The following is a 23,600-nucleotide window of genomic DNA, read 5'->3' as shown; positions in this document are numbered from 1 at the left end:
ATATGTTGGCAATCCTTTGCATCACAGATGTTGAAAGGCTTAAAAAGTGAGTGTACTCAAAGGGTACATCTGTGTTCATAATAAGAGAGGGCCACAGAGACAGTTCAAGCACTGGACTCCTGATAAACTATGCTACTTATTTTCCAGCTTACACCCTGCCTCTGTTTTAAGTACTCCCACAAGCATTTTCTATGACAGTATATGCACACATTTCTGGAGATAGCTCCTTTCAGAGACCTCTCCCAAACGGCAGGATGGTCAAGACAGCACCACGTTTAGCTCTTTAAAGCTTACACAGTTTCCCAGTGTTATCTCCAGATGTTTCAAACCCTCAGGCACTCCCTCATGCCCTCCTGCTACATCCAAGAGACACGACACAATCCTCGGTTTTATGTCCAGGAGTAGTTTGCAGAGTTAAAGACAAGACAAAATCAAGGGAACATCTCAACACAGACATAGATATCAAACAAGAATGTTTTCTGCTGTCTCTCCTCTGCCTTGCCACCTTCGCTGTGAGAAAAACTTGGATGGTTATGATATGACACAGCCATTTTATGGTATAGCAACAGTATACTAGAAGGCAAAACCTCACTCTGTTGGGCTGTGACACAGCCCTCATTGTTTCTGACACTTTGAACTGAAAAAAAAAGAGAGAGGATGGAACTGCCTCAGAGCTGTAAGTACCACCATGTAGGACTCATAGGAGTCTCAGTTAAGTGCCACACAGCCTGCGCACAGCCCCTGTGCTCCATCTGGAGCTGCACCAAAGCGGTGTGGACAACAGCCAGTCTACACAATTTGGCCTTGAAGCCAGAGATTGGCCCTTGGCCCTTTCCTATTTAGCAACATAGCCATAGCCAGAGTATCTTTCCCTTCAATGTTAATTAACCAGGTCCCAAGAATGTACTCTATTTTATGAAGATAAAATATTTCCAGTTCTTTAGGCAGTGCAGTGCCTCTGCCTCATTAGTGTGGCCCTGTTCCATGAGACACTTGATTTATGTCACTGTACAACTTCCTGCCACTGCTATCTATACAGTTCACTTCTTTTAATACATTTCATGAAGGCTACTTGCTGATGAGGGAGGCCTCCACCAGCAGTGTGCTACCCTGGTGTACTTGTAGCCTTCAGTCTCTGCACCTGATCATTTTGTAAGAGCAAATGTCTGGCAGTGTAGTTCTATGGTGATCGGCGGAGAGGAGCTGTGTTTGCCTCAGGCAACCCCTTGCCAGTGGTACAATGCTTATTTTGAAATTTTGTCCCTCTGCACATTTCATACTAATCCACATCCCTCTGTAGAATAGAGAAGTTAGGAATATTATGCTCCATAAAAAATGAAAAATTAAAAGAAAAGGAAGAAGTGAAAGAAGGAGTCAAGGTTCTCCTCCCCCTCTACTCTGCCCTGGTGAGGCCGCATCTGGAATATTGTGTCCAGTTCTGGGCCCCTCAGTTCAAGAAGGACAGGGAACTGCTAGAGAGAGTCCAGCGCAGAGCCACGAAGATGATTAAGGGAGTGGAACATCTCCCTTAGGAGGAGAGGCTGAGGGAGCTGGGTCTCTTTAGCTTGGAGAAGAGGAGACGGAGGGGTGACCTCATTAATGCTTATAAATATGTAAAGGGCAAGTGTCAAGAGGATGGAGCCAGGCTCTTCTCAGTGACATCCCTTGACAGGACAAGGGGCAATGGGTGCAAGCTGGAACACAGGAGGTTCCACTTAAATTTGAGGAAAAACTTCTTTACGGTGAGGGTGACTGAACACTGGAACAGGCTGCCCAGAGAGGTTGTGGAGTCTCCTTCTCTGGAGACATTCAAAACCCGCCTGGACGCGTTCCTGTGTGATATGGTCTAGGCAATCCTGCTCCGGCAGGGGGATTGGACTAGATGATCTTTCGAGGTCCCTTCCAATCCCTAACATTCTGTGATTCTGTGATTCTGTGATTCTGTGAAGATATTATTTTCTTTCTTTCGAGAGATTTCGATGTGATTCCCGACATAAGTGTTGAAGCTTTTGAGGTGTGCCTTCTTTCCCCGTATTTCCATATCAAATTTTAAACCAAGGTCTGGAGTAAGCTGGTTACTCCTCTCCTGGGATTCTTTGTATTTAATTCAGCACCTATATAAATAGCAATGCAAATTATATATCTAGTGAATTAGGTGTAGTAATAATGGTGTAATATGCACCATGCTACTTATTACTGAATGTGCAAATTGAAGTTAATTTGCTCAAGAAGAAAATAGTAAAAGAAATCATAATACAGTTGAAGGTAATTGTACTCCCCTGTACCTAAGTGATCTAGACACTAATTGGAAATACTTTGCTATCACTATGAGTTTCTCTGCTATTCTTCCACTAAAGCAAAGTGCTCATTTTTCCCCATTTGTGGAATTAATTTCTTTCACAAATACTATTATATACTAAAATTATTGCATGTCAATATTGCATGCAACATATTAGAGTCACAAATGCTGACACCAGAAGAAAATACTGCCATTATCTGGTTTGACCTCCTACATAACACAGGGCATAGAGATTCCTTGAATTAATTCCTGCCTGAATTACAGTTAAAAATACATTTAATCTTGATCTTAGAATGTCCCATGATGGAAAGCTCACCACAATTGTTGTTAAAATTTACCTTCAACTTTCTTGTCTGAATTTCTAGTTTTCGGTCCAGATGCTTGCAATCCGTTTGTCTGAAAAACTGCAGCATCCTGTCATTAGCAACATTTTGCTTCCTGTTTTTATGCTTTGTGATGAAATTTACTCTCCTTTGCTTAGGTAACCTGCTTAATCTCCTCCCTACATTGTGAGCTACTTATATTCCTAGTCCTCTAATCATTCTCATGATTCTTCTCTGAACCTTCTCTATTTTTTCAAAATCCTTTTTGTGTGTGGACATAGGAAAATATTTTGAAAACTCTTACGAGCGGCACCACTGTCAAATACAGACAAAATTTAACGTTCTCATTTAGACTCAGAGTTCCTGTTTAAATAACCACAGAGCATACTATCTTTTTAACCCCTGTCTTAAACTGGGAATCCACATTGAGCTAATTATGCACTATGAACCACAGGTCTGGAGGCACTACTCCACAGGCGCCCATCTGTGAGCCAGGCTTTCCTGCCTCTCTGTGTTCAGACATTTTATTTGCTTGTACTTGGAATAACAACAGGTCCAGATTGCTCTGAAGGAGTGTCAGTCCTCTAGTCTTTGTGTATTCTAAATTCAGTTGATTTTTAAGACTGTTGTAGGCATATAGAAACTCTGAACCTCCTACTTTGTTCTGCTAGAGTAGGATTAACCTCAAATAACCAGGCTTCAGTCATCTAAAAGTTAGTATCTAGTTGAAGCTAGACAGCAATAAGGCTTCTTTCCCAGGCATGGAAAAAAACAGACACTTCTAGAGAGATTCATCCCAATGTAATTTAGATAATTTAGATGCCTGAAATAGGTGAGAAGATTTGTTCGCTCTATAGGTGCCTGTCTCACCAGTGACTACACATGAAAGCTAGACAGCATTTGTTTTCACATTCATGGGGAAAAAAGGAAGATAATTATAAACGTTGTCAATTATTTTCATGATTCTGGAGGTGAAAATTTCAGAAGCTGCTAGAACAATGCTGAGCAAGTGAAACTTGAGAGCAAAACTGAGGTCTCAGCTTGCTATCATGGCCATTCTCCTGTGTCACAAAGAATAAAGCAACAAGCAAGAATATTTGCCTCTTAAAAGAAACATCATTACATTGGTATTCAATCAATCCCTCACTAACCACAGGGCTTGCCTTGATATTACCTGCTGGTTTTGTAAAAGTGTATAATTCGTGACAAAGATTGTGTAACTGGAAAGTATTTCAAAGTTAGTATGCATACCACAGTCATTACATTTAAACAACGTTTTGTTAAGGTTAGCTGCAAATCCTGCTGCTAATTCAACATTACAGAATCACAAAATCACAGAATCAACCAACCAGGTTGGAAGAGACCTCAGGGATCATCGAGTCCAACCGTTGCCCTGACACCACCCTGTCAACTAGGCCATGGCACTAAGTGCCATGTCCAGTCTTTTCTTAAACACATCCAGAGACGGTGACTCCACCACCTCCCTGGGCAGCCCATTCCAATGTCTAATAACCCTTTCTGTAAAGAAATTCTTCCTAATGTCCAACCTGAACCTCCCCTGGTGAAGCTTGAGGCTGTGTCCTCTTGTCCTATCGCTAGTTGCCCAGGAGAAGAGGCCAACTCCCACTTCACTACAACCTCCCTTCAGGTAGGTGTAGACTGCAATAAGGTCACCTCTGAGCCTCCTCTTCTCCAGGCTAAACAACTCCAGCTCCCTCAGCCGTTCCTCGTAGGTCAGACCCTCCAGACCCTTCACCAGCTTGGTCGCCCTCCTCTGGACTCGCTTCAACACCTCAACATCTTTCTTGAAGTGCAGGGCCCAGAACTGGACACAGTATTCAAGGTGCGGCCTCACCAGTGCCGAGTACAGAGGGACGATCACTTCCCTAGACCGGCTGGCTACACTATTCCTAATAGAGGCCAGGAATTGGCCTTACAGCATACTTGTGACTAGATTACATCTTTCCATGTGTGATACGGTGGTTGACTGAGGGAAAAATAGAGTTGATGGAAATAGCACAAGAATTCAATAGATAGATTGTTGATAGAAACTATATGACCATGATTTTTACTGCTTGGTAGCAAGAAACAGAATAGTTGACCAATGGAAGACACAAAATTTTGTATTAGAATATAGAACCTCTCCATGATAACATCTGTCAAAAGCAATATCAGTGTGAGGAAGCCATAGATAATGAAAGCATGCAAAAGGTGCATGTGAAAGATGATACAAATGATGACCCTAAACTGTTTGAAAAAAATAGTTATCAGGGAAGAACCTCAGCTGTGAAAGACTGTGCCTGGCTGAGGCAACAGCAAGGACGATGAAGACAACTGCACTACTTAGTGGGGTCAATAAGACCTCAAGATCAAGTAAGTCAATATAAGAATGAATTAAAAAATATACCATCATCAGGACCTTCATATTTGTTACAGAAATATAACGACATAAAAAGAAGGCTAAAAGGGATTTGGAAGGGTGTCTCCAAAAGAACACAGAAGAGTATTAGGATGACTGTCAAATTCAAGTCAAGTCAGACAGATGGGGACTCAATATCCAGATTCTGTGTTGAAATTGCATGAGGTGGCTTGACCAAATGATCGGAATGAGGAACAAAAGGATCCCAAAGCAGGCTTTTGTGCTAGATGCCATCCTCCAGATAAAATACATATCTTCACAAATCATGCAATTAACATCTCTCTGAATATCAGTAGGGCTTCACATCTGTTTGCTGCCCAGTTGTTTAAAGTCTTCCTTCATGGATAGATTGCTGCATGCTGAAGATCAGAGTGAAATTCAGAGGCAAGCACCTGCTGATCAGGCACATATTAAGCACAAAGTCTAATACCTTGTCATGGAATTATGCCTTTGGTGGCAATTTTGTGGACTTTTCATTAGAAACTTGTGAGCGCTCAGGCTTTCTGGGCACATAAACAGCCACCTGCCTCTGCAAATTTGCTGCTTTCATTGCAGAGGAACAACAAGCATCTGCAAACATCAACAAAGGACTGTGAAAGCTGTGAAAGAAAGATTTCTGCTCTCATATGCCCAGAATGAGCTCAGACCTAAGCATACACTTATCTCCTCCTTCCTGATGCCCTGGTTTCCACAGAAAAAAAAACTGGGCACACATGCTAAGCAGGAGCCATGCTTATCCTAACCACGTCCCTAGTCATCCAAGTGAAGGGACCAAGACCACCAAATTACAGCAGTTTAGCCAAACTGGTCATTTACACATAACCTGTAGCACTTTTGAAAATTGGATGTTTCTGCCCTAACAAATTTTGGGTTTGAAGTCTGCTGACATTTTCAACTTTAATTTCAATGTGTTTCTTCAGTATTATTAATGTATCTGATCTGCTTCAGTTCATTGGGAAAGAGAGACCTGCTTATTGGACCTGTGTCAGCTCTGGTTTGTAGACATCCAAGCAAAAGATCTGTTTTATTTGGGTAGCACATTCATATGTCAAAGCTTGCAAATTGTACCTTTTATCTCATAAGGCATGCTGCCACTCCAGTCCCTGTTCACTAAGTGTTTGGATGTTCTTTTATTTGTCTTGGCATAAAACGTTGGGTTTTTTCACTCTCTGTTTTCTTTTCCTCCATTTTCTATAATTTTAAATTTATTCTGCAATATCTCTGGCCTTCCACTGGACTTGCATACCTAATGTGTTATACCTTGTATGTTTCCGTGTTCATGCTGCAGACTTGTGTTACTGCAGATTGATGATTTATTGCCTGCTAATACTGTTACCCACTTTCCAAGAACTATTTAGCTTCTCAAGCATTCAAAAGATAGTGTTTTATTGAACTAAACATGTGTGAAGAAACAAATCTATGAGTTTATGAAAGTGTAGCTCATCTGTAACAAGAACCTTCACAAAGATGCTTTATTTTAAATCTTAGATCAAGCAATATATTAATGCATATCTTCAGAATTACAATAACCTTCCCAGTGACGTGCATGGCATTTAATAAATTAATAAAGCATGATAAGGATGGAGTTATTAAAAGACAATTTTTTTCCTCCATAGTGAAGGGTTTCAGGATCTATTCACCTGATCAGCTAGAACTATCAAGAAATGTCATGAATTTAATTGATATTTTCTTGAGTTTGTACGGACAAAATACAATTATCACTTTACATTCACTGCTATCAAATAGGATAAAATAGATACCTCATCTGTTATGATGTTTATAAAAGATAAAATTTTGTCAAAAGCTCTCAAATCCCACTTTTAAAACTCATACACACACTTCACCTGAAGGTCCTCAATGAGCTCCTAAGTCCCTTGTCAATTTAAAAATGGGGCTTCTATGTCAGGTTTACTTTATATGAAATATTTACTAACTCTGCAAAATTATTTTCTCTTATGTAGGTATAAATGTGGAAGAACTTGCTAAACTTTCTGTCTAAAGCACAGAGCAGAATTTGGTAAAATGGATTACTAGTTTCCTGCAAATACATGGCCTATAGGAGTAATCACATTTCACAGTGATTTGTAACAGTAGAACATACATATTTTTGCTTCAATTATCATCTCTGGCACCTTGACACTGTGGGAGGCAGAAGTCCATAGTAGCTGGTAAGGGCTGTTCGCTAGCTCAAACTCAAGGTTTTTCCACACAACATCGTCAACTCTTTGTCAGATTCTGTCTTCGCTCCTCCTAACAGAGAGCTATTTCCATATTTACCTGGCAATGCTAAGGTATTTAACAATGATATTTGCTGGATATGTTATATTTCAGACAAATAAGGTAAGGTTTGGGTTGGGTTTTTTTACTGTTTATTTGTTAACTTCACAAATTATGTAAAAACGCATGATCCATGGTGTTCCAGGTGTGACATACACAATGGCACAAGGAAAGATGAGGATACTGAGAGTAACTGGTTGGTGAAGGCACCTAGTTCTGTCTATTCTGTAAAGCAGGATGATTTCAGAAATAAATATCTTGTAGTGTCTCTTGTGTGTCAGTAGATGGTTTAAGGTGTCCATGATTAAAGGAGACGTAACAGACAGCTCTTAAACAGTATGGACATATCTCCTAATTCCTAGTATTCTTTTATTCACATTAGATAATTCATAGGTCACCAATGAAAAATGAAGGGCAGGTCGGCATGCCTGTGTGCAACCTGAGCACCTGGTCTCTCTTTCCGTCTGTGGTGGAAACTCTTCCTTCCCCTCAGGCAACACACTTTATGCCTTCAGGTACTGTTTTGTTTTCCTCCAAGCAGTTCTCCAGTGCATTATACTGCAATTAATGGTTTTCATCTTCTTTTGGAACATTCTCCTGATGCCCCCTAGTAGGCACAACTTTGCTGCTGGCTAGCATCATGCACCTGGATATTTGAAAATGGGCTAAATCATAGACAGCATTCCAGATGAGAGCGCTTGAATTGGAAATATGATTAGAACTGACCTGCAACAACAATTTTTTTGTTCTTCCTTCTGAGAGGTCTAGCTCAATCACTGTACATATTTTCCCTAAAACTCTTCTACATCTTTTATTAACTTTTAAAGATGTCAGTAGAACTTTGCCCACTTATGGTGGATATGTAAGAAACCAGGGAAAATATATCTCATTAAATATGACATGTTTTGGCTTTACACTATGTTTTGTGTTGTTATGCAGCAGCACAGCTCAGCTGTCTTCAAAGATGGCTGTGCAATTTGGACTTCATTGTACAGCGTCATCCTGTATTCTCTCATGTCTTGCCAATTCAGTTATCCTCTTTTCCCTTTCTACTGCCAAGGCAATAGAAACAGATGAAGTAAGGTCATACTTCTCCATTTTGGCACTAAACTGGTGATGTAGGGGAACCAAACATCTAAGAATCATTTCTTCTCTGACCCTCAGTAGGATATAACATTGTCTTTCATTTTTCAAAGACTTGGTGCATTTGTTCAAGTCAATAACACCAAATCTTTATCTACCAAAGAGTCTGTCAGAGCTGACTCTGAGAATTACAAAAAAATGACACTATAAACAGTTGGAATAAAAAATTAAGTATAAACAATATTAAAAATAAAGCATTAATACATTGCTCTTATTCTTCACAGAGTACTCTAATATAATGGATTAATAACAATGCAAAATAGAATACATAGCTGTAGCACTTTTCATATTTCCATCTAAAATCTCAAACCAAAAGTCATAATGATGACTGGAACCTTACAGTGCCCTGGTGAAACAGGCACTATTATCACTATTTTACAGATTTTGTAACAAAAAATAAAAGAAAAAAAATTGATTGCATGTTTTGAAGCTCGTGTTAGGGAGAACCGTGCTGCTGCATCACAGAATTGGGAGCTTCTGGAGGCAAGAAGAAAAGCAGAGCATTTTCAGGGACAAAGAAGGAACACAGCTGCTGTACCAGCATGGTAGCTACCATGTTTACTGCTGCCAAAGTAGAAGGAAAAGGGCTATGGCCTTTTCTCTCACTTCATGCAGTCCATTGCCAGTGTGGAGCCTGGATGGAAATTGTCCTTCTCTGCTGGTGCAGAAGCTTCTCCTCACCTCTCCTGCGGGGGCCAAGGCATCCCAATCTGCCACTGGATGGGTTGCTTCAAGTGACCTGTGCCTGGAACAGGTGATAGAGCTGCAGCCTTCACCACATGTGGGTTAAAAAACCCACAAACCTCACATTTTTCATTAAGACTAACGTGTCAAAGTACTGCTGTCACCTGTGCTCTTCCTGTCAGAGCAGCTTCTGCACCAGCACATTAAATAGCCTCTTACTGAGACCTAGGGAGGAGATGTGTGCTGGCTACTGAGAGCCACACAGAACTTCAGAGCTTCAAGCTGACAATCACTGCTTTAGAGGCTAATGAGAGACGTGCCCAGTTGAGATGAAACATTTAGTTTTAAATGGGCATATGATGTCTGTCGATGGCAGAGGTCTGATTTAGACTTCCTTGATCACTGTGGCTGGCACACTCCCAGGTACTGCATTATATTAACAAGGTTCATAAACTGTCAGATATAACTCATCCACTTAACTCTCTGCAACGAGGCACAGACTCTGAGGACACGGCCTTTCCGAGAACGTTCTCTCTTTATAATTCGTCATTCCCCCCAAACGCCTCATGTGATATGATGTTACTGGAATCTTCAGCTAAAAGGATCAAGTTTTTTTGGTCACACATAATGTAGAATTTATTCATACATCTTCTGCCACCCCAGGTGGTGACTGGGACCTTTGCCATCAAGCTATTTCTATTCCAGCCAAGGAGATCAGTATTTTTCATGCTGAATAAACAAGGCAGTGATCCCCTGCCCTTCAGCAGAAGGGCTGTAAGGGGAAAGGTGCCCTTGGCCATGGAATTCAAACTGTCCTTCTGCTTGGAAGCTCTAGAGGGCAATCTCTCTTCGTACCAGCTTACGCTGCATGGTGTGATATTCCTTTAAACTCTCCAGTGGTTCTCCTTTTGCAGAAAAGGTTTCACAAAGCACTTTGGCATTTGCGTTTTGAAGCCTGCTTAGCTGATTTTGCTGAATGGAAAAGGTAGCACTGAAACATATCTTTTATTATAGATTACAATGGTGGAAAAAGCCTGCAGTAGGCTAATGCTGGGAGGAAAAATAGCATTGAAACATGAGCTGAGTTCAGTTGCTTTAAACATTAGATGCCACAGGAAGAGGTTTTATTGACCTTGAAATCCCCCTGACACTTGATGCTGTTATATTGTGCATCTAGAGCAAAATGTTTGTGCTAAGCAATGCATTTGCTAGATGTATGGATCCCAGGGAGATGCAATGATGTGGAGAACCCCATGCAGACTGCTTTGTGTATTCACTGAGATACCTTTCTTTCATTACTCCAGAGCATGAGGCTTGAGGGAGCTATTTGGTTAAGTTCATTCTTCCTCATCTTCCTTACGTGCATTGCCAGAGAGAGAGGCTGTCCTGTCAGATATGCCACCTTCCCACCTCGTGCATGGGCACAGAGAGCCAGAGAGCATGGGCAAAGCCTTCCCCTGACTTAGTCACCTTCCTGGCAGCTCTGTTGCTGACGGCACTGTCAAAGATGTCTGTCTATTCTCTGCTTTTAGTCTACAATTCCCACTTGGCTTGTGAATTACTATTACCTCATTTTAATAATCAATCAATGTTCAGGTTTTATCACTTCAGGCCCTATTCATCTAGGTCACACCCTCTAGAGCTTTCCCTATTAATGCCTTATTTGGCTTTCTTTTTATAAGTTAAAGTAATGAACTTGACTGTTCAGGTTGCTGAAAAGTTGCTTCAGCTGAGCTGCGCACTTTGCATACCATACATCAATCTTCCTTGTCAACACCACCATCATCAGCCATAGTAGGAGCACTTTGATCAGAGTATTATTAGGCTGTTACACCATAACCACTGCCGTGAAGTCAGTGTAGTGACGAAGCCGTCACGTACCATGAAGCTTCCTGACCCTACAACTGCCATCAGAGCCTTCGAATAAACACCAATTCATCACAGGGAAAATAAATAGCATCACAGGGAAAGAGTCAGTTGTTACTGGAAAGTCTCTCTCACCTCTGCTGAAATTTTCTGGCTCTTGCCATTTATGTGACAGCATTGCTCTAACTTAATCTAACATGTAATGATGGATAAGAGCAAATTACCTGTGCTTCCTTTCTGAACTTTTACTCTACACAGTTTTCATGGTTGGCCGCAATCCTGAGAAACTGGCAGACGCAACAACATATTACTCCCTTTCTCATCCTCTACTCACTCTCATCTCAATGCTTCTGTTTCCTGGATCCGACAGCCTGGTGTTCACATTCACATCATCGAGGTTCACTCACCATATGGGTGCCTCAACATGCAGGGATGGGTTTTCACTGAACAGAAGCACTCGTATGTGTTTGTTTATCAGGAATTCAGAGTTCTCTTGTACCATCAAAATATTTCCCCCTATAGAATGTGCACTAACTTCAAATATGCATTTTTTTTTCCTACTGCCCCTCAAAAGAGTGAGTAGCATTGATAATCAACTGTTTCATCTAATGCAGTTCAATTTAAAATGCTAGGCATTCATTTGGTGGGCTGTGAACAGTCTGTGGCTTTGTTAGATCCGCAGCATAAAAACCCAATTTTTCTTATCCTAATCCTATGGCTGTCTGGAAAAGGTGACACACAGTTAGACATAATGATAAGAAAAGCTACTGCTGCCCAAGGCAGTCAGATACCAAAGCCAGATGATTAAACCATTCCAAAGCATTCCCAGAAGACAAGAGGGGAAAAAGGTCCAAAGTTTTTTTCCATAAAAATTTTCTTGCTATAAAACCTTCTGAGCAAAGCCCACATACAGAGACATACACATTTTTGCTTTAATAATCCGTTCCTGCTATTAACATAATGACCAGGGTGTTATGTATTTTAAAGCCTTTTACTTCAGTATTTTTTGTTTCAACTTCATTCTTTGTTTTGTTGTTTTGCTGTTGCTGAGTTCATAGAGGCAGCTGGCCTTGTTTTAAAAATAAATGGGATGATTTTTCCCAATCTACACAGCTCTAATGGCTAAATCCTTTTGATGTGAACAGCAGTCACCGCACACTGTTGACCCCTGTGCAACCAGAGCTCTGTTCTGACAGTGACAGGTTGGGTTTCAGAGCTACGCCATGAGAGGAAACAGAGCAATAGGCTTTTTCATTTTCAGGACTTCCCATGGCCTCAATTTGGATGAAATTAACAAAAATACGCAATTAAATACATCCTTTAACCCTAATCAAGCGAAAAAATGTAAAGCAGAGACAATTCTACAAAAGCAGAAAAGTGAAAATTAAAAGTTCTGTAGCTTGTGACAGGGTTTTTTTGCAGCACTACTGCCTTTGACCTGCACTGAGTAATGCGCACTTGAGCTGCACCCAGTACCTGCTGAATGCGGCTGGTGGTGAATTTCCCCCTGGCTTCCCAACCCTATCATTGCTCTAAGATGTGATCTGGGGATCAACACAGGTCAGTCTGCTGTGGCCTCCCCTCTGCCCCTTGAGACATGCCTGCTTCAGCTACCTGAGGGAATCCATCAGAGTCCCAGCTGGGGCATTTTGTCTGTGGGAGCAGGAATGTAAAGTTCAGCATTGAGCCTGAATCTATAAGATGCTCCACGGTTCAGTTAACACAGAAGTTGGCAATAAGAGATCCCTAGTTCCATCTTATACAAGCTGTTAGGCCCTGTATTTTGTGTTGTCTTTGATGTCTGAAGCAGGAAAGAGGACATCCTACTCTTTAGCTGTGAGATGAAATCATGGAAAAGCGCCAAATATCATGTGGTTATCAAAAGCATAAATCACACTGAAATACCTAGGAAGAGGGAAGATTTGTAGAAAGTTTTAGGTCAGATTTGCAGAAAAGTCTCGCTAAACTTTCAGGGAATTTGGGTCAAGCCGAGTGTCTGTAACACAGCTTCAAAACAGGTAAGTATCTCTTGCTTTCTACCATTGTTAAAGGTTTGCACGGCTCTTATCTGACAAGCCACAGTGCTGTGATTTTTCAGTGCCCCTGTGGTCTCTTCAATTCATCAGGTGAAAAAACTTGCCAGGGAAGACGCTAAGGGAACGGCTGCCCTGAACAAGACAGAACCACTCTCAAGCGCCCAGCAGCATTTCAAACGAAAGCATTCTAGCTGGTCTTCATGGTGATCTTCAAATGCTTATACAAAAAGGAAATCTCCAGAAAATTGAATAGTCCACTGAGAAATAAAGATTTTATGCTAAGCACCTTCTAGACAGCTGAGATAAAAGAGATTATGATGCACTAGTTGAAATAAATGCAATTTTTATCACACTTCTATTTTCCAGTGTCTCGAGATTTATCTGTATTTATGGTTCATGTTTTTACTGTGTTTGCTGAAAAAATATCAAAAACCTCTGGGGCAGCTTTCAGCTTAAGAAAGGAAAGAAAAAGAATTTGATGACTATGTAAGCTAAGAAATTATGGTTTTGTTTTGGTTTAGTTTTAAATTTCATGATTGCCCACTAGATATTATTGTGGCAATTTAACATTGTCTTTAATAATTATTTTATTGCACAGAATAAAGCTACTTGGCCATACTAATGACTTATTCTTTTCAGACAGCACATAAGATAGTTAATTCTGTAGAAGAATGACTGCAAGGCTACACAGTCTACATTCCCCATCAGGAATCTTGCCTTGTATCAATAGTTCTCCAATGCTCCTTTTATGATGAAAGATAGTTAAACTTGGAGGAATGACAGAGTTCTCATAACGTTAAATGCAAGCACAAATAAAAGCGTACCTCAGCAGAGTAGTTTCCATGGAACATAGCTTGAGTTTTATATTAAACTCTAGCAATCATGTTCATTCACCAATGCAGCACTGCTGCAGGCAGTGAAATCATGCTTGAGAGGGTTTTTGCAGGGGGCAGCTTTAGAACCCCCAGGACGCTGACTTAATTCTACAGATATTGAGAGGAAGGTCTCTGTCTCACCTTTTCTGCTAAATAATCAGTATGATTTTTCTGAGAATCAATACACTGGAAGCTTTCTAGATAGTAATTCTCCGGCTCTTCAGTTGCTCATAAGGTACATATACATCTCCAGCCTCCAAATATCCATTTTAAAGAAACACTGTTACTTAAACGCACAGCATTTCAAAGGCTTTATATGTGCAGCCCCCCGTAAGGTTAAGAAATATGATTAAATTGCACACGAGTAGACATGTAACATCACAACTTTGCAATATAAAGTTCCCAGGGCCAAAATTAACCTCCATGTAATTCTGCATTATTATTGCTTGAACTAGCCGATCTTTTTGCTAATGTCTTAAAACCAGTGTTTGTAGAATCCTGCAAAATCTTAATAATAAAAAGTAAACACACAAGCCTCAGCTGTTTCAGATGATACTGTAACATCTTTTCATAGGAAAACACAATGGTTTTGTGGTTTTTAAGTCTAAAGACCAGTTACAGAATAAAACACGCTCATTCAGTGAAGCCAAGACCATGTAGTATTTCCATAACCCTTAACTCATTCATCTTCCTCTTGAGCCTTCTCTTCATCACCTTATCCCACTCAGATCTTACCCACTTTTAGTTTTTGTTTCTTCCTTGCTGTCATTCTTTTGTTTCAGGTGTCCAGCTTAATAAAGATAACTCCTAATAATTATCTATATGGATATTGCTTTAAAAGAGGGAACGGTGAGACCTTGACCAGGAATGATGGGCTTTCATATAATAGCCTTCTTCCCAAGTCTGGTGCTATTTGCAGTGTATGAAAACATTCATCTCCACAAAAGAAGGGAGAAAAAATAGCAAGACTAGATTTTGATCAATACCAATTCTGATTGTTTGATCACAGCACTTGACGTTTTGAGCAGGTTTGGAAGTACACTCACAGAAAACTCAGGATCTGCTAAGAGTCTCTAGCAGTGTAACAGGACACTGCTGACTTGGGTAGGGAATATTCTGTCAGCCTTTTTGTTTGCCTTATATGGCTATAATAAGGCAATAAGATGCATTAACTTAATTCCTTAATTAATCTCATTGCCAAACCATCAGTCGTGCTGTTATATTGCTGATTTATTTTAGGCTTTTGCTTGTCTTTGTTTTTTCCTTGGCAGAAGGAATGATGGTTTTATCAAGGTGTTTATAGATGAAAAAAAACTGAATTACTTAAAAAGTGTTTGAGACCATTGTATATAAAAATGATCATCAGATGCCATCAAAGTGACACCCAGGGAGCTGGTGCAGGGATGGGCAATGTGTTATTTTTGGAAAGAGCAGAGTTCATTTATACTCTCATATGGACATATCAGGGAAAAGCACAAAGAGCAGATTTTTTCAAGCTGCAGAAAATGATGTTCATAAAAACATGCATGCACTAATCACTATACATATAAATGAGCAGGAGTGCTGTTAATGGTTCCTTCTCCTCTGGAGGCCCATACTACAGCATTAAAATGTGAACAGGACAGATGTAGACACCTAATCTGGATGGGTCTGGGATCCAGATCTAATCTTCTGTTCATTGCATCTATTTATTTTTAACACTACATGGTTTATAAAAGAAAGCTCAGTTAATATTTTTTTTTTTAAAAAAAGGGGATGCAAGGCAACAAGAGTTTTCAAGCTAGCTTTCCTAGTTTCAAACTGATTTTCTGAGACAGTCAGAGTCCTTTTCTTCTTTATCTCTGAGGACTCATTCACTTCCTTCTCACATAAGACAAAAATCATCCTGAGATACTGAGTCAGGAAGACTCTGCTCTGTGTAATTCTCATACTGCACTCAGCACTGCTGTGTTTGAGGGCTTCCCAGGAATATATTAAGTGATGTGACTAACCTCTACCATTTGGATTTTTTTTTCTCTCATCCTCTTCTCTAGGGGGGGGGGAGTGTGTTCAGTGGAGTGTTTCATTTGGAATTTGTTTTACTTATTTTGTGTTGTACATAGGTACATTGCAGTGTGTTTTCCTTAGACAAACAAGGACAAAGAAATGCATCTTGCACTATAACAAAGATGATAAATTTTGTAAAAGCCCTTCATCCATGTGGGAATCCATTAACAATTTTAGCTGACTAGTCCCCAAGAAATCTCTGCTACATGCATAGATGAGCTGTACCCTTCCTACAGGAAGTCTGAGTCCACCAGGGAGGAAGCATGTTCATCGTCTCTGGCCCAGAGGTCTCTGTAGTCACCATGGACTGAGGCCATTGAGCATCCTCAAAACAAAAACTGCCACTTTCTGCTCTGAACCTCAGCTCTTGAAGAATGCCCTCTGCTGCTGATGCAATTAGAAGATAAATCTTGAATGGCTCTTGCTGGATCAGAACTGATAAATTGCTTAGTTAAAAAGAGAAAAGCCAAAAAAAACTTATGTGACGTTCAAATTAAAACAAAATTATTATGTGTACCAAGCAAAGGGTTGGATAAATGTGGGAGAAGGGGAGGCTTATTTTATGAACCCTGATTATCTCATGGGAAACAAACTTCCATTTGTATTTAGAACAGAACAATTTCTAGCTTTAAGGCACTCTTTTAATCAGCAAGCTCATCTGATGAAATGCTGTAGGATTTACGTATATATCAAAGGAGTTCCCTAGACATTTAAGGGATGCAACTGAATACAATTAAAAGATCAGTTGTAGGCACGGTTTGTGAAACAGTTTGTTTGCTGTGCTTTGTGAGAGACGTTTAGTTAATAACATGTGAACTTGTGGTGTTTTAGCAGGTGGCAAAGTATTGAACTGTATTGCAAGAAAAGCTTTACCATTGCGGTCTCCTGCTAGAGATGCAACTATGCAGCTATCTTGGATCTGATGGTCTGTAAAAAGAGAACAGAGAAACTATTAAGCCAAGGTTCACATCCAAGAATGGAATCATTTATGAACAATCTTGCTGGACCTAATTCGTTGCTGAATTAATCCTCATGTAATGTCATTGAAGTCAATGGGGTTATGCAGGGCATAAGTCAGTGGAGCAAATTAGCCCTCTGTCTTGAAGCCAAGAAACAAAAGGAAAGAGCAATCCAATAAAACAGAGATGAAATGCTTATATTAGCTGAATGCCACTGTTCTTGGTACAGTGCATTCTTTGTGTCCAGCAGTGAATATTTCAGGCTTCCCAGGTGTAAAATCTTCCCAGCAGCACTATGAGGCAGATTTATAATAAATGACAAAATTAATGATTTAGTTCTGTTGTAATGCATCTTCTGGGCTCCCAACAGGAACTTAAGCTGTTAGCAGACAACACCTATGCTGACTGCAGTGTGATCTCCAAATCAAGCCTTGATCTCTTCAGAAACGTCTTGGGGCTTTTTTTTCCTTTTAGCCACCTCTCAGCCATACAGATGTTAGAAGATAGCATTCATAGGTATAGAGAGATTTCTACACAGAAAACTGGCGGAAATACCAGGAAGATCTGTGTAAGAGCTGGAGCAAATTAGGCACAGTCACTGCCCTGTGTATGAAGCCACTAGGAAACACGATGGATTTGTTTGTATTTCATGTATATGGGTAATATTAAGGGCTCTAAGAACTGAGACCACCGCAGTGATTGTAGGTGTGCCTTGGATTAATGGAAAAAATCCTTCTGCACTAACCAGCATTCATAATAATACATGATCTTCTCTCAGATTTCACCCTTTTTACTGTCTGACCCACTGATTACTTTTTCTGAAATTAAGATCTTCATCTCCCTCAGCCGGAGATTGTGGGTTTTGCACCACGCACGCAGAAAGCTCAGTCCTGGCTGGAGCCTTTAGGCATTTTTATTATCCATATAAGGAACTAGCTCCCAAAGTCTACAGTTGGGTTTGCAGCTCATGAAAAGATCTCTGTGAGGTGACCTGTACGGAATAACACATTTCGACAGCATGGCTCACTTTTTGCTACAAAGAGATCAAACAACCTGAATTCTTTTGACATCCTACCATGTAAACTTCAGTGATGAGCTGAAGGATGAAAAATGGTTTGTTGGCAATCAGTAGAGAAAACTCTCCAGACCTACATGTAAGCGAAGCCATGTAAAGCATGCAACATGTGGCACATGCTGCTGCTACAGTGTTTTTTCTGTTGCTCCTGGTGTAACTTCTCAGCGATGACAGAACTTGGTGGAGGGACTAGCAGAGGATTTGCATGATTCTTCGCCCGTGGCATGTGTGACATTGTCCATTTATTCCCTTTTTTTATTTTTTCAGATGATAGTGTAAGATAAGCAATCTGCCATGGTACTCGAGAACCATTCCAGATTTTCATTTTCTTTAAATCCTGTTGCTTCTGTTTACAGTTCACTTCTGGACATGCTCTGAGGAAAGGAATGCAAGGAACGAGATACAAATTTGCCAGCTGCAGCATGAGACGCTGATGTAAACACATCCAGACCTATCCAAAGTGCTAGATATGTCTTGAGGCTTGGGGACTATTGCAGATATGGAACAAGTCCCACTAATCCACAGCCCTAATTTCAAGTGATAAAATATTATTATAAAGCCAGTTTACAAGTGCACTGAATTTGTCCTTGGTTTAGCTGGCAAGGTTCTGCTAAAAACTAGAGTTCTGTTAGAGGATCAGGTTTGGTTGGGTAACAAATCTGATTTTGACAGAAATATTTACATTTTCAATGGCTAAAAGTCCATCCATCCAATGACCCATTTGGCTTTCTGGTTTTCAATAATTAAAAGGAAGCCAATTCAGTAATGAAAAGTTTTTAATCAACTTTTGGAAGTTTTATTGAAGGGTGTGTTTTTCAAGAAAGATGTAAAATTCCCCTGACCATTTGCAATTAAAATTAGCAAACTGCTGTGAAAAATTATCATTACCTCATCAAACTGAGTCTGGTGAATTTTGTTATTTCTGTTTCTGTTCTTGCTTTTCTAAAACCAGCTCTTATTTTTCCATTGTATTTGCTTTACATCTAACTCTATTACATTTTGTTTCAGCTGGCGGGCTTCATCTATGCCTGTTATGTCGTGAAATGTATTACTGAAGAAGAGGACAGCTGTAAGTACTAAAGCTTTATTACATACAAAATGAATTCTTTTTTTTAAATCACCCCTCCACTATGTTGGCTCTTGCTGACTTGAACCTAAATGCCTTATTATACTGTAGCCAGAACATGCTTTCTGCATGTCCTTCTTGATCTAAAACTTGCAAGTGCTTGAAAGACAAAGGAGTTGTGAAATGCAGCTTGAAAAATACATATTCCTCTCTTCTGAAAAGATCATAGCATTTTTTTTTCTCACAGCTCAGCTTAAGACAAAATAAGAAAAGTAAAAATCTCAATTGGCAAATACAAGCTTTACCTCACACCCCCCCCCCCCCCAGATTGTTATTAACTATATTCACAGTAATTAGTTACCATTGAGGGTATAGCTCTTCTGTTGGCATCTAAAAGCACTTCTGGCAAAAAAAAAATAGCTTTAGATCATTGCAGGATTTTCATTTATGAGAGGTGAAACTGTGGAGCTCCTCTTTGTTCCTGCTGCTCCCAGGGTACAATTACAAGGAGCAAAATTATTTTATATGGAGGTATGTTTGTGTTTCTTCTGCTTATTTATATCAACAGAAGCCTGTTGAGCAGAATTTGCTCTTATTACATGCTACGGAGTCAAGCCATGTCATTTTTTTTCTACTCTAACCTTGATTTTTTTAAAGGGGCCACTGCAGCATTTCAGTACATCTTGGGATTCATTCTAAAGCACTTTAGAAACAAGTATCAGAACTGCATGTAACTTTGATAAAATATACATGAATCCTAGAGAGAGCTCTGCAACAGGAAGCTAAAGGGTTTTATTTGATTGAGAGCACTGCGAGGGCTGGTGGGGGTTCCTTTGTGGGTTCTCCTGCATAGAAAATAGCTGCAACCCTATAATCTATTGGTAATACAGTGCCACTGTGAGCTATCAAGGGGAGATTTAGTGCCGAAATCAAACTAGACTTCGGAGGTCTTTCCAACAATTCTCGTTTCAGTTGTTTTTGTGTTTCTGTGGAGGCAAGGAAGGCATAAGAGTAAAAGAGTTTGGGACAGGCATGTGGAGCAGGGGTATGTCACAAATAGGTCTTGTCTTTTTAGGGAAGATATGACCCAGCCGTATGTGCTTTTTCCTACTCTCCCATTAAGTGCATTCACTTATCCACAGAGCAGGAGGAGAGTGATTCCTTGCCCCCCAAATGAAATCCCATTTAATATCATTCTGCCCTCTCTTCTAAGGGCTTACATCCTTTCTTCGCTCTTCTATAATGCTTTAGGGAATGATATAAGAAAGAAGCGAGGAAGGGACTTGTGACTTGGCTCACCAAACAAGCGCAGAAGTTGGAGCACGCTTGAGAGATTTCTCCCGTGGTCTGTAAAGCGGCATGCCTGGCAGCAAAGTGCCACAGCCAATATGGTGTTGTTTTCTGCTTACTGTGGTGGGAGCATCCTGTAGTTCAGCAGCCACAGATTGTCATGCTTCTTTGAATCTTTTCTTGCCGTCTTCTTGCCTATTTTGAGGCTTTTATTACTTTATTAGTACACCTCAGCCAGGCCTCCTCTTCCAGCCAATGAGCCATCTTGCCCGCCTGTGAGTATCTCTCTGAGGTACCAGAGTGAATCCCCACCCAGTGCAACGAAGCCAGCATAAGCTCAGGTGCTGCACCTTCACCTCTGGTGAGGTCTGGAAGCGTGGCTGGAAAAAAAGAGAAAAAAGGAACTTCAGTGGCTGAGTCGTCCCAACATTGTAATAGTGCTCAGATCGGATTTGGCCCCTCAAGGTATCGTAAAATTAAAGCAGCTTTAATTTCTACTGAGAGGCTGCATTTAGCAGAGAGTAAGAATGATTCTAGTTCTCTCTCTGCTCAGACATCCACTGTGATGTGCACCAAGTGCTCGCTGTGACCGCCAGGGGCTGCAGTCTGTACAGATACCCCCTGCTCAGGTTTAAATTTAGATCTCTGGTTTTCAGGACCACTCATGCCTGTAAAAGTGGGATGCCTCACTGCTAATCACAGAAGACCATAAGGATAACCATACCGGGTCGCACCATAAGGACATTTATCCAGAAGTCCTCTCTGATGAGATAGAGTCAATAGAAAATCCTTTCTGATGAGACAGAGCCAACAGAAAAAGCCTTTTGCTTTTCACGATGGACATGGTGAACACCTATACATTCAATTTAATTTCTTTTGCTTTGCTAATGGGCCATGGGAGCAACAGCAGTCCAGAAGAGGAGGAAAAGAGGCAGAAACACTGAGCCTGGCAGGAGTGGGCAGCAAGGCATGTGACTAGAGAAAAAGTCATGCAACATCCAAGAGCCAGACATGGGCTTATTCTATATTTTAACCAGAGGAACATATCAACACTGCTTCAGAGCACAGAAGGTGCCTCATCTTCTGTTGGCACAGAGCCTCAACTGTAGAAACACAATCAAGTTGCTCTTAAGCTGCTTCATCTGAATTAGCTTTGTTCTCAGAGTAATTGGAACAAGCTGAAAGAATTACTTTCTCCATTCTTTATGCAGATTTTATTAAGAGAACAAATAAGTGAGGGTCGAATTAAGCAAACATTTCACTAAGATTAACCTGCTCTACCCTCACTAAAGGATTAGGAATGGAACAATACAGCGATCAAATCAGGGTCATAACTATGGCTGAATCAGCAAGTCTAGAGGTTTTAATTACTCACACACCAAATAAATCCAGCAGCAAGCCCCCTAAATCAAAGCACAAGTCCACACTACCTTTCATGAGAACAATCTGCTTTGGGTTAATTCTGTGTCAGGGATTAAAGAGGAAGCTGCTTTGCCTCCTGGTACAGTCCCCAGCAGCGCTCTAACGCTGGGCGCACCAGAGCCAAACTGCAGCACCCATCTCCAAGGGTCAGATAAGGGTAGCTTCTCTTGTCAGTGGTTTGTCGCTCCCAAAGGTTTCTTCTGCATCCTGTTGCCTGTGGCTGCACAAGGAGGAGGAACCCTGGGGCTTGAAGTCCCTCAGGTCTCCATCTGGGAAAGACAAGGCAGGACGGGTGCCCAGCAGGGCTGCTGCTGACTCAACGCTCTCCTCTTCGCTATTGCCACTGGTATGCCTAAGCCATTGTCATTCTTACCTCATTAGCATTATTAGCTGCAGCAAATGAAAATAAAGCATGAAAATGTCAGCAACGATCATTACTTGGAGGCATTCAATGGCTGTAAACTTATTGGAGCTCCTCATTTGTTCTCCAAAATCGTATTAGGCTTGCATTTTTCAAAGGTTGCACTTTATTTTTAATAACATCAAAATGTTCGTTTAATGCGCATTTCCTCACTAGCAATTTGGCTCCCTGCTATAAGTTGTTACTGCCTTACTAAATGAAAATTCAGTGTACTTTTGAAAATGTTATTAAATATACAGATATTTTGGGAAAAACCCTGGAATGTAAGCAATAAAGCAGCATCCTCCTGGGACTTTGTGTCTGTAAGCAATTAAAAAAGAAACCTAGGTTACTGAAGTGGGAATTCTGCACTTGCCTTGCATGTTCTGTTGCGGGAAAGGGGACCGGCTTGTTATTAGAGTGGCAGCTTTGGCTGGGAAGGAACCCCAGCCTAGAGAAAATCACCAGTTCAGTCTGTGCCCCACAGTGACATCCTAATCCAGAAGGCTCCCTTGAAGATCCAGACAGGGGGAAGAAACAGCATTTACCTACCATAACACAATGCCAAGGCAATGAGAGAATAAATATGGTCTATCTGACTGTTCCCTGAGTACCATGAGGTACAACCTTTGCACTATCTCATGCTAGCAGGGATCCAGCTTGCACATACACTACCTTCTTTTCTCTTGGCATTGTTTCCAGGTAAACTGCAAAGCCAAAGAACTTGCAACTGGGTTAAACAGTTTTTTTGCCTCATATTCCCTTCAGCCCAGCTTTTGGGGATGTCTGGCACAGACGTAAAGCTCTAGATAACCCTTTAAAATTATTTCACACTCCCCATAAAATCTTGAATTCAAGATTCTATTTGAATTGCTGAAAACATTCAGGAAGACAATACCCCAGATAGGGGTTATCAGCTGGTGAGCAGCACAGCATAGCAATTATGTGCCAATAAACTCAGTGCCAAACAACAATCCACTCTGGGATCCTAGGCCTGAACTGGGAAGTACAAAGGTGATGACAAAGATTTTCTTTGAAAAGACAATATTAAATTCATTAGTTGTGAGAGCTGTGAAATTTTGACAAACATATGGGATAGGTAGAAAAGCCTTTTCTTTTTAGTTCTGTTACAGGCTGCCTTCCACCTCTGGGCAGGTTATTTAACCTCTCCATACTTCTGCTTCCTATATTTAAAGTGGGAAATAATGACAGGGACAAACTCACAGGCGTGTTCCTTCATAACTTTGAGCTTCTGGGATGAAAAACACTATTGAAGTGCAAAATATGCTCAGGTATCACTTTATTTCTGTGCCAAATGCTTTTCACAATCTGCTTAGCGAGACATTACAGAGGAATAATACCTCAGTTTCCATCCCTGCTTAAAAATCTCTAAAACAAAGACAAAGCGAAACCAGTAAAA

The 23,600-nt window shown here is 40.6% G+C and overlaps 1 protein-coding gene across 1 annotated transcript in view; it reads left to right on the top strand.

Moving 5' to 3' along the window:
• The window catches only part of NKAIN2 (sodium/potassium transporting ATPase interacting 2), a 75,690-nt gene that overhangs the window by 37,127 nt on the left and 14,963 nt on the right, over window positions 1-23,600 (top strand). The window contains exon 2 of the mRNA XM_068407412.1: window positions 19,011-19,071. Coding sequence (XP_068263513.1) covers window positions 19,011-19,071 — 61 coding nt within the window. The remainder of the gene's footprint in view (window positions 1-19,010; window positions 19,072-23,600) is intronic.

The sequence above is a fragment of the Nyctibius grandis genome, chromosome 1, assembly GCF_013368605.1.
Source record: "Nyctibius grandis isolate bNycGra1 chromosome 1, bNycGra1.pri, whole genome shotgun sequence".
Classification (NCBI taxonomy): domain Eukaryota; kingdom Metazoa; phylum Chordata; class Aves; order Nyctibiiformes; family Nyctibiidae; genus Nyctibius; species Nyctibius grandis.
Note: the sequence above shows the minus strand (reverse complement) of the source record. Positions and strands in the feature narration are given on the sequence as shown.